At 33.1% G+C, this 11456-nt stretch overlaps 1 protein-coding gene across 1 annotated transcript in view; it reads right to left on the bottom strand.

Annotated features, from left to right (window-relative positions):
* Window positions 1-5440: 5440 nt before the first annotated feature.
* Window positions 5441-11456, bottom strand: part of LOC105367929 (uncharacterized) — a 10609-nt gene continuing 4593 nt past the window's right edge. Inside the window, 7 exon segments of the mRNA XM_011506791.1 lie at window positions 5441-5646; window positions 6649-6787; window positions 6897-7088; window positions 7450-7664; window positions 7753-7966; window positions 8905-9087; window positions 9174-9259. Coding sequence (XP_011505093.1) covers window positions 5513-5646; window positions 6649-6787; window positions 6897-7088; window positions 7450-7664; window positions 7753-7966; window positions 8905-9087; window positions 9174-9259 — 1163 coding nt within the window. The 3' untranslated portion in view covers window positions 5441-5512.

Raw genomic sequence — 11456 nt, 5'->3', positions numbered from 1 at the left:
ACCCCTCCCTCTGTTTCACTCGCTCTCTTCATTCCTTTCTTCCGCAATTCGAGCTTTTGCCACGCAACAACCGAATGGACTCTTGAAATTTAAGCCATATAGCTGTGAAACCAGTCAGAATGTAGAAGCGGGACTATGGGAAGTCATTGTTAAGCTCTTTTTTTCTGCTATGAGAATTTTTCTGCGAATCTCGATAATTGATTCAATAATAAACCGCAGCCTCTTTCAGCGAGCACAAGAGTATCCGATGTTCTCTCCATCACTTTGTAATTAAAGTTAAACGTGTATTCTCAATTCGAGAATCATTGTCAACTAAATTGCTGCCGGTTGTTTCATTATTTCAGGTTACCTGCCGCCCATCAATTAATATTTAATTTTAAAATTACCAATTTTTCTAGTCCTTTTGTGAAGGAGCCTCGTTTACAGAGTGCCAAGTGCGCTAAGCGCAATGCAGTCCAAAATGAAAAAATTGCCGAGTGGTATGTCGAGTTTTCACGGGAACATCGCGGGAAAATTCCTCTCATCGCTATCCATGAGATCGAGAAGACCAACGACATGCGCAACATTAATCAATCATCATTATCGAATGAGCTGATTAATAGTTGCGCGAGCTTTTGGAACTTGAATTACTTAAGTGTTAAGTGAAATCGCGAGTGGAAGGCGTTGCGGTAAAAATTGTCCTCCCATTGGTTTTTCGGGCGAGAGGCGGTAATACGTACAAACGAGTAATCAATCATAATTGCGATGGTATTTGGCACATTAGATATTTCTGCGCGCTTCGCGTTAAGGAGGGTAATACAATTAAGACTTTAAGCGCACGTAAGAGCGTAATAAGGACACGGTTTCGATGGCATTAGGTTTGGCAATTACAATCAATGTCGCGACGTTCAATGGTAAATTAAGCGCGTGAAGGCATTACGTGTACACTTTTTATTTCAATTGTTTCAGGTTACGCGGCAATAAAAATGCGCCCAAGAAACTTGCAACTCTTCACCTCGATGGAGCAAAACTTTTCATATCATCCAATTCCAAATACACCACTCCCGTGCGAATAATATACTTCAATGCCCATTTAATTTAAACACAATTACATGTTGCGCTAATGCTATTTTAACGGTCCTTTGTCTCTACAAGTAATAGTCAAGCGAATGCATAATTTAATTGTACGCGCATAATGCATTGCTATAAACGAATACAACGGCAGCCCCTTGTTGTTGTAAATTTCAAGCATTTGTGCTGCTCCGTGGTTTACGCGCATATCCGCAACCAGAAATGCAGTCAAAGCTTGATTTGACAGACGATACATACAAGCTTTAATTGCAACTTTTATGTACGATAGCTCATGCTACTTTACCATAATAAAACGATGCCATTACGATGGTAGCGGAAAATTTAATAATTAATAAATTTCACGGTTTTCTCAAGCAAAATGTTTGTGTGTTCTTGGTTGGATAGCATTTAATATTTTTCTTTACCTATCGCTTATCCAATCGTTATAACTTGGCTAGAAACTCTTTACATTTATAAAAGATAAATGAAATATCAGTAACTAAGTCGATTGTAAATGTCTAAAATTGTAAATAATATTCAAATAATTGAACATTGCTGACGATATGCTTTCTCCTATTAAAACTACCTTATTCGTAAAGTAATAAAATTTTTTTTTAATTCATATAAAATGAAGATTGTATTTTCGCCATAATTTTGTATTAATTAAAATTGAAATATTTTCCCTACTAAAAAGGAATTTGTCGGCTATGCTTAAAAATTTCGTTACTGTAATATCGAAAATTAAGTAACGCTCTCGACATAAATTTTGCTTTTTATATATTTAGATGCGTCAAAGTGAAAGAGTTCGGAGAATAAATGAGACGTTCATTGAAGAATTTTTATTACCAAGATTTAATAAACGTAAGCATTGAATGACGACGACGACGACGACGACGACGACGACGACGACGACGACGACGACGACGACGACGACGACGACGACGACGACGACGACGACGACGACGACGACGACGACGACGACGACGACGACGACGACGACGACGACGACGACGACGACGACGACGACGACGACGACGACGACGACGACGACGACGACGACGACGACGACGACGACGACGACGACAACAACAACGACGACGACGACGACGACGACGACGACGACGATTATAATATTACTTAAAAAGTACGACGCAAAATAGGAAATTGTCCGCTGTTTTAGCCTTTAGGGCGACTATTCACTTTCAATTAAACGCAGCAATTAAATTTTCTTAAAACTATTTTTTATTAAAATATTTTTCACGCACATATTTCTCTTCTTAGCGAATAAACAATACGAAACGTCATTTATTGATTATAAACGACTAATAATTAATTGCTCGAATAAATTTCATAGAACATGCTGATTTAAATTTGTCAATTAACTCATTTATTATTATGTCTTCTTTTGCACTAAGCATAACTCAATATTACTTTTTTTTTCTTGCACATAGGAATGCGTAGATGAAATTTTACAATTTTACAAATAACTTAACTTCAAGGGTGCATTGTGATTCGAAGGTAATTGGTAATTTAACAATATTAGCTCCATTCCTTAACGGACATTTTTTAATAATACTTAAAAAATCTGTCGATTCTGTCGCTTTGCTATATTCAATAATATTAGCGATCATTATGACTTTAAGCGAACGATCGCTCATTTATTGTCAAAGCAAATATATTCTCGTGAAATGTATAAACGGAAATAAATATAAATACAATATTGTAACAATTGTGACAATCGCATTGTCAAGACGATGTTTTCTAGTTTGCCATTATTTCAAGTAACACGCAAATTGCGAAAACAAATGGCTAATAAGCAACGATGGAGAATAATACGCCAAGAAAATGACAGAAAAGTAGAAATAAATTAAACGCTCGTGATTCTGAAAAAATTTCTGCTCTAGGTAACGAGACCTATTTCGATTTTAAAATGATGACTTTCGTAATTACAATTAAACTTGAATAAAGTGAATAATCCTCATTGACTAGCGGTTCAAGGATATGAAGTAACATGCGCGTCGTTAATAAACATGTATGACAGTAGTTGTTCAGTGAGTAACGTTATCCATGGGATAGTTGGCTGATTTTACAAGCACGAAGCATGACGGGTCCAAGTTACGTTCCGCTTCCGTCCCTCTACTTCTGCATCATTTCAAGTTTATATTCTCATCTTTTATTTTCTAATTGCTAATTACGCCTTGTTAATTTATTGATCCGCACGCGCAAAAGTACAAAGACCTAAATTTCTTTGCTCTCTCTCTCTCTCTCACACTCTCTCTCACTCTCTCGGACAAGGAAAGAAAGTAAGTGCTCACCGCATGGTTTATTCTATTCTCTTTATTTGCATTAACGATGAATTCCTTTTTACTTGATCGATTCGAATGCAAATTAAGACAAAGAGAGGTTATTTATTCTATAAAAATAAATTTATTATAAAATACAATTTAAAATTTTAGCACCGGCGCTCTTATCGATTAGAATGTATATATTGTAAACTTCTAATGAGGATATCAGCGCACTGGCTGGATAAGCGAACAAGTGCTTATAATTAGGTATCTTGAGAAAATGAACATCTTGTATCTATTTATTTATTTATTTATTTTTTTTTTTTTAAATACTTTGTCAACTATTACTTTATCTAATCCAAGTGACTAGGTTTGATGAAAAAAAAAAAGAAAAAAAAAAAAAATCTAAAAATTTTACTAAAATATCATTGTCGAAATAGTTCATCGTATTAACAGGGAAATGTCTCGCAATGTGGTCTCATTTAATTATGAATACAACATAATTTATTAGAGTCCTGAATAGATACGATAAATTAAATAAGAAAGACGATGTGTCATCTCATTTCATATTCATTTTAGCCTTCAAATACATTATTGGATACACGTAAAAGAATGGCAATGTGAAGTTTCGTTCAATAGCATAACTTCAATTCCAATAAATACAGACGATCTAGATTTCTTAACAGATAGTAACGAAATCTACGATTGAAAAAAAAAAAAAGTAGATGAATGATTAAGAACAGGAAAAGAGCGACTATAAGTAAGAAGTAACACACATACACACATTCATACATACGTACATACACAATACGATATTTAAATATTTTAAATTGCTAAAAATTAGAAATTTAATAAACAGAATATAAAGAAAATACTCAACTGTGTATAAGAAATTTAGGTATTTATTGTATTAATCGTTTATTTTCAAAACCTTCTCATCACCGCCTAATGTAAGAGTAAAGGACTATAAAATAATAATACTCTTTGTAGTCCTACACAGACGTAAAAAAAAAAAAAAAAAAAAAAAAAAAAAAAAAAAAAAAAAAAAAAAAAAAAAAAAAAAATATGATGAATATAAATTTAAAGCACTTAAAAAAATATTTGAGGCAAAAGAGGACAAAGAAAGCGACAAGAAGACAGGAAATTACGTAATCATGAGGTAGAGGAACTTTAAAATTCATCCAATATTGTAAGGGCAATTGAATTAGATAGATTGAGATAGGCTGGGCATCTGGATAGAGTGAGAAATAAAAGAGTGGCAAATAAGGTTTTAGTAATAAAGTGGGATAGTAAAAGATCCTTAGATAGACGAAAATGAAGATGAGCACGTAATATTAAATTGGACTAAAAGGGTATGGTAAACATTTTCGACGTGTTTACTGCGAAATCGGAAATAATAATGCTGCTTTATTATTAACGAATATGTTCTTTTAAATATTCAGCTCATTTAAATATACGAAAATAATGATTTAATATAACAATAATTAACATAATTACAATTATAATATTTTATATGATGATCGTGTTACTGCGACTAATGATGATCACGATAACGATGAAGAAAAAGAAAGTCATGTAAATGACAACGATAATAATAATAACAATAATAATAAGATTAATAAGATAATAATAATAAGGCAAAAATAAAAAGCATGCAAACTTAAATATAGTCAAATATATTTAAAATATATAAGTATATTTTTAATTATTAATAATTTACGCTTAAGTCTGTGGTTCCATTAAGCGCTTCCGTTAATTATCGATATATAGCTTGACACGTCACACACGCTATTATTGTAAAATTAAAATAAATTTTACCAATCCAATATAACTAATTTACGTATTTACGTATTTTGCGGGCTTTTAATTTTATTTGTTATCTCGTCGATGTGATTCTTGATGAGAAGAATGAGAAGAATCTTTGAAAATTATGCATTTTATTCTTACAATAGTTTTATTATTTTCATAATAGTAACGTTGATGTAGTTATTTCACACATTACTTATATAAAATTTTTAGCTTATAAGTATATCTTTCATACAAGAATATCTTTCAATAAATTAAATAATTTGCATATTATTATGAATTAGATTTTAGTTGTAATTTTTGGCTGTATTTCATTAATTCAATCAAAAATATCATTAACTCCATTACCCTTTAATTTCATTGTGAGGCATTTAGTCGTCGGGTTGAGTAAATCGTCCTGCAAATAAAATATTGTTTGTTTGGTTGTCCAAAAGGAAGAAGATGAATGGCTTGTCGGCACGGAAAGTCATCGTTGTCGATCCCATTAGCGGTATCACAGAAACACCTATAATATTTAATTCACTTTTATTTACCCATTCATTGACCTATACTCTACCATATTAATTTAATAGTCTTATTAATATTCTTATCAACGAGATATTAATGTAGATGATGAGAAACGACGTTGTGATAGTAATTCAGTTTTTTCGTAAATCATTATCGGACGAAGTAAATCATTGTTGCACCCTCAAATGTCTATGTAATTTTTTGATTAATATTACCATGCCTCTTATATATTATTATTACAATAATAATTACAATATCTATATATGGGATGAAATTTTGATTATGTTAATCTTTCGCTCGTTTACGTTCATAATTCATTATAATTTCTCGCGTGTATACACCGATATTTAAACAAAATTATATCAATTTAATCGTATTACGTAAAGAATAACATTTCTTATCTTTAATCTGTATTTGCGGTTATGGCCATTCTCAATATTTTTGGTACTTCTTCTTTAAATGCATATTGTTGCTAATAATCAAAATACAGTACTCGTTTTTTTTTTTTTTTTTTTTCCCCCTCATACAACCGTACGAAGTTTCAAAATTATTAAAGTAATCTACTTTGCCGGCTACCATAGAAATCTCCTCTTTTCTGTCTAGTAATTGGCACAGCATAAGTTGTATTTTACAAAGGATAATTTTCAACTTTCAATGTTTTTTGATGAATATTATTACATTCCTTTATACGCTCATAAGTCAATTCATTAATAAATAATCATTGTTATACGCCATTACTGGCCACTTACAATTACATTTTAGTCATAAAATTGTTTAGAAAATTCTTTGGTACATTCTCATTGCATTTCTCAGGCATTTGTAATAAAAGTGAACGAGGAAGAAATTCATTAAACGAATGTTAATCGGTAATGCGAGTAGTAAAATGGTGAGCATGTTGACCAATGATAGTCAAGAGAAGTGTTAAGCAACCAAGCGAATGACTTGTTAACTTATTTACGTGTACATTTATTTATTCGACAGCGGGGAATTAAGAAATTACCAGTGATGGCCGATGCAACAGTTCCCTCCTCGTTCACATCAATCCTTGCATTATGTATAACTGCGTTAACCTTTACGGTATTGGCCGGAAATGCCATTGTGAGATTGGCATTCTTCTGGAACAAATCTCGGATTCCAAGCTAAAAACAAGAGAGACGTAAGTACGTAGGATTGGTACGCAAAAAAAGAGAAAGTAAAAGAAAAAAGGGTAGCATGCGTCAAAAACTCTATGACAAAGTATGCACTCACCTGCTCGAGAGATTCGCGTAAATCGACTTTATTTATTATGCTGAATCGTGGAATTTGCAACAAGAGTTCTGTATCGTAAAGGCTCGCCAAAATTGCCGATATCGGAGTAAAGGCTAAATTTCGGGTTAAATCATCGAGTGCTCGCTCCCCGTTGTGCATCGGTAGAAGGATCAACATAGATGCTTCGTTAGCCTTGAGTAAATTAAAATTAGCAGAAATTAGGAATGCTTCGGACGCACGATGATAATGATATAAAAGTGCAATAACGGCTGTAGCTGTGCCCATGATAATGATTATGACGACAGCAACGATAAGAACGACGACCAATAAGTAAGCAATAATATATTCTAGATAATGAAAATCATAATAATAACAATAGGGAAAAATAATAATAATAATGGCGTTAGACGTAATTATAATGGACTAGGAACTAATGTTCCCTATAATCCGTGAATTAATTGGTTTGAATTATCGAGTAAAAGGCATAAAGTTCGGCATAAACGGATAGCTGCTGAAGGAAATAGCCGTAAACCGTAAAAGTAAGTCGACAGACCTTGTAAGGAATTTGGACGACTTGAGCGTCAATGCTGGGCACATAGGCATACTTGTACTCGGCAATGTTTTCCATCAAAGGTACTTTCTTGCAGCCGACCGCGGCTACGTGGAAGCATCTTAGACTCGTCGCCGTCTTGTCGAAAGCTTGAAGCCAGACGCCCTTAAAGTATACTGCCGTTGTTAATATGATTCTTGTGTTAGTTGAAAAGAAACCTGAAGGAAAGAACAATCAATTTGCCATTAAAATCCATGAATCAAGGTTTTCAAATTCATTGGCTATATGTTCCATTGCGAGCCTTACCTTCGTCGATAATTGAATTTATGTGGCCGTGCGTCTGCTGGGCTGCCCATTCGTTTATGATTTTTATTGTTTCGCCAATGTTATTGAAGTTGACCGATTGGATCTCTCCTTTGTAAAAGTAATGCAAAATATCGCTATAATTTTTTAATAGTCTTACGTCCGTTGCTAACCATAACTTGATCGCGTTCTTCAATTCAATATTATTCGTCGCGTCCTAGTGGGTTGAAAATATCATTATTATGAATGTCGGCCGCCTTTCTTTTTCGCTTTATGAGTACTAAGTTTCATACGATAATATCATAAGCAAACTTTCAATTATGAAATCTACCGTGTAATAATAATTCATTTGAAATTCAATGCCGTTCTGTGCGATGCACTTATTCCAACATTATTATTCTTCCTTCGTCATTAAGTTGGGAGGCGGGTATTATATTATTGTAATTCATTAATTTTAAGTTTATAGGTCGAAGAATTTCATCTTAACGAGCACTAAAAATTTACAATATTTACAAATTGTCCTTTTTCTCTATCGAAAATTATATTAATTAAAAGAGAAAAAAGAAAAAAGAAAAAAAAAAGAAAAAGAAAAAGAAAAAGAAGCAATAAAAAAAAAGTTAACTGCTAGTCACGACAATGCATACACAATAGTAAAATTTACCTATGCGCGTGGTACGGATATCGATGGGTAGTTTTGAAGTTTTCTTTTCTTTTCTTTTTTTTTTTTTTTTCTTTTTTGTTTTGATTCCATCCGAGGCCAAGATTGAAAAACAAAAATCAAAACAAAAACACACAAAAACGTAACAAAAACGTAACAAAAAAAAGAAAAAAAGAAAGAAAGAAAACACGAAATTATCATTTTAAACTAGGATAAGACAGTGGTAAATGCGCAGTATTTATTTAATTACACGTTTTACAGTTCGCGAATTACGCGGAATCGAAAGGGCTTCTTTGTTTTTCGGCTCATCGACTATACACACATGCACATTCCCTAGCATTTTGCTGAACGCATTCGGCTCTAATGATTTATGAACAATTTAAGCGATCGATCGCAGCCTCTATCTATTATTTTAAGTTTTCTCTTTGTCACGTACAGAGGCTTGACACGTTGGCTTAATTCGACGTTGCATTAAGTGATTACGTGAATTTAATTACCTTGTAGGGATCGATGGTATAACCAAATATGCTCCTTTGTTCATCAGGATTGGAGGATAATCGCAGTGTAGATTCAAATTGCTCGCGCGTTTGACCCGCAGCTGCCTCAGCAAGAATCATTAAAGCTGTCTTTACGCTGCCCGTGCCCACAATTACATTGCCCCGCTGGATTTGGGCCAGTTTCTATATACGGATAATCAAGTTGGTCAATTATTCATATTTACAGTGTTTACTGTTAAATTGAATATTGCAGGTAACTGGGAACGTACTTGTAACAATTCGATGTTGAAATAATTTTGCCGATCGTTTATCCCAATTCCTACTCTGGCCACATCTGCATGCGCATCCATATAACCTTAAATTATTCAAAAATTATGAAATGTTTGCGTAAGCGAGGCAGTACAAATCATAGTTTGGAAAGAAATATATATATTTTATCATGTGCAAAAAATTTTCGTTCACTATTGTCGGTGCACGAAAAATCGAGCCAAACACGTGTGTCCCAACTATAGGAATAATACCATACAAAATACGTATAGAATTTAAAGAAATAAAGTATTCTGCTGTACAATGAATCATCTGCATACTTTCCCATGCGTGTGGATTTTTAAGTACATTGTCCGAATAAGCGGTGCTTTTAGCCTCCGATGTTATATAAATATTATCAAGAATACTTTTGAAAGATATATAATTTTTGCGGATAATTACATGGCTTTCAAAAATACATTGAGTGATATATGATGAGTTAATTTTTAAAATTCGAATTGAATAATCTCTATTCGAATGATATAAATGAAAGGATAAAGAAATTTGAATGTAAATATAATTGTAGAATAATTCGCTGTAGCTTTTCTGTTGTTCGAATAGCGATACTTAGTGACTTGGATGCCGTCGTCTTGCATCGAAAATGTCATATAATAATTCATTAGTAATCGGACATCTGAAAGCAGATCGACAATAATTTCAAAATTTTTCTCAAACTTATAGAATTAATGAAATAGCTTTTATGTATAGTTTCACTATTACATAATACGATCGTGTAGCGTCTGAGGAATGTAGGTTTTCGATTTTAATTACACTAAGGAAGAAGTTTTTGTACGTACAACAAGTTTAATTGATTTCATAAAAGTGCGCTACTTTTGAAAACGGCAACTAATTCATACAAAATATAATTTCAACGCATGCACAAACGCATAAACACGCAAGCACACGCAAACGCAAACGCAAACGCAAACACAAACACAGAGAGAAACACACGAGTGAAAAACTAATGGATAAAAGAATATTTACATTTCAATGGTCAATTTTGATAACATACACAGCGAATTCTATAAAACGTCTGACTCATTATTTCTTACGTATTTTTTATTTTTTTGACTCGCTGTTAATTAAAATTATATAATTAATGTTAATAAATAATAGGCAATGATTATTGAGTAATTATATTAGAAAACAATAACAAAAATAAAAAAACAAAAAAAAAAAAAACAAAATTGTTCAATGTTTTACTAGAACAAAACGTAATACGTAATTTTTATTACTCGCATTAATTGACAATGTTGAGAATGAATAAATTACAGCCTATATTAATAAAACTCATAAATCATTCGGTCTTTATGATATTAGTTATAGGATGCTACTTTTTCTCTTTTTTTCTTCTTTTTTTTTTTCTTTTTTTACTGCGAAATGTTTATATATCCAACACGCATCATAAAGTTAGGCTCGTTCAAGAAAACGACAAAACATGGATTTAATTATTTTGAACATTTCCATTTTTTTTTTTTTTTTTTTTTTTTTTTTTTTTTTGACCGTTTTGTAACCAACTGCAGGGCCGATATCGCTGATACATTCCTTTTAAGCTTATTTTCAAGCAAATAAAACATGTATCCATCATGTATTGTAAATGAAAAAACAACCCATAAAATTAATGTAACAAGTGATAAAAACACGTTTTCTTCGAGGCAAAAAAATGTCAGCCATTGCTTATATATTTTATAAGGGATAACGTAACAATTTCAATTTTTGACTGACTGCGGATGAGAAACGTGACATTTGAGTAAACCGCTCGAAACACTTTCTCACGTAATAAGCAGAAATCTACTCTGCCAAGCTAGAAACGGCACTTGGCATGTCGCACAAGCTTATCAAGTCCACTTTCGTGAAAATGTGCAACGTTCACGAACCGTTACCAACTGTTTTTATGGAAAAGTCCGAGTATTGGCGATGATAGGTTGAGGGAAAGTTGCCTGGAACGGGTAGGTCGTTAATAACGTTAATCGTCTTAACAACGATGACGATAAATTGATAATGTGAATCGTACCAGCGCTGACGCCCCCAAGGATGAAGATGTAAAGAAGCGTCGATGGCATTGCGAAGTAAGCGCTCGAAGGTGGCTTGGAAGCAGAAAAGTAACGCGCGCGCACGCAATGTAAAAGTAGCGCACTCTCGCTAGTTGCCAGTTTTTCGCAGACTGAGATATAATTCGCGCGAAAGAAAAATAAAGATAAAGCTTGCCGCGATCCTAATCTATCGGAGACTCGCGTTGGCATAGC

Source organism: Ceratosolen solmsi, unplaced genomic scaffold (genome assembly GCF_000503995.2).
Source record: "Ceratosolen solmsi marchali unplaced genomic scaffold, CerSol_1.0 scaffold10, whole genome shotgun sequence".
In the NCBI taxonomy this organism is placed as follows: domain Eukaryota; kingdom Metazoa; phylum Arthropoda; class Insecta; order Hymenoptera; family Agaonidae; genus Ceratosolen; species Ceratosolen solmsi.
Note: the sequence above shows the minus strand (reverse complement) of the source record. Positions and strands in the feature narration are given on the sequence as shown.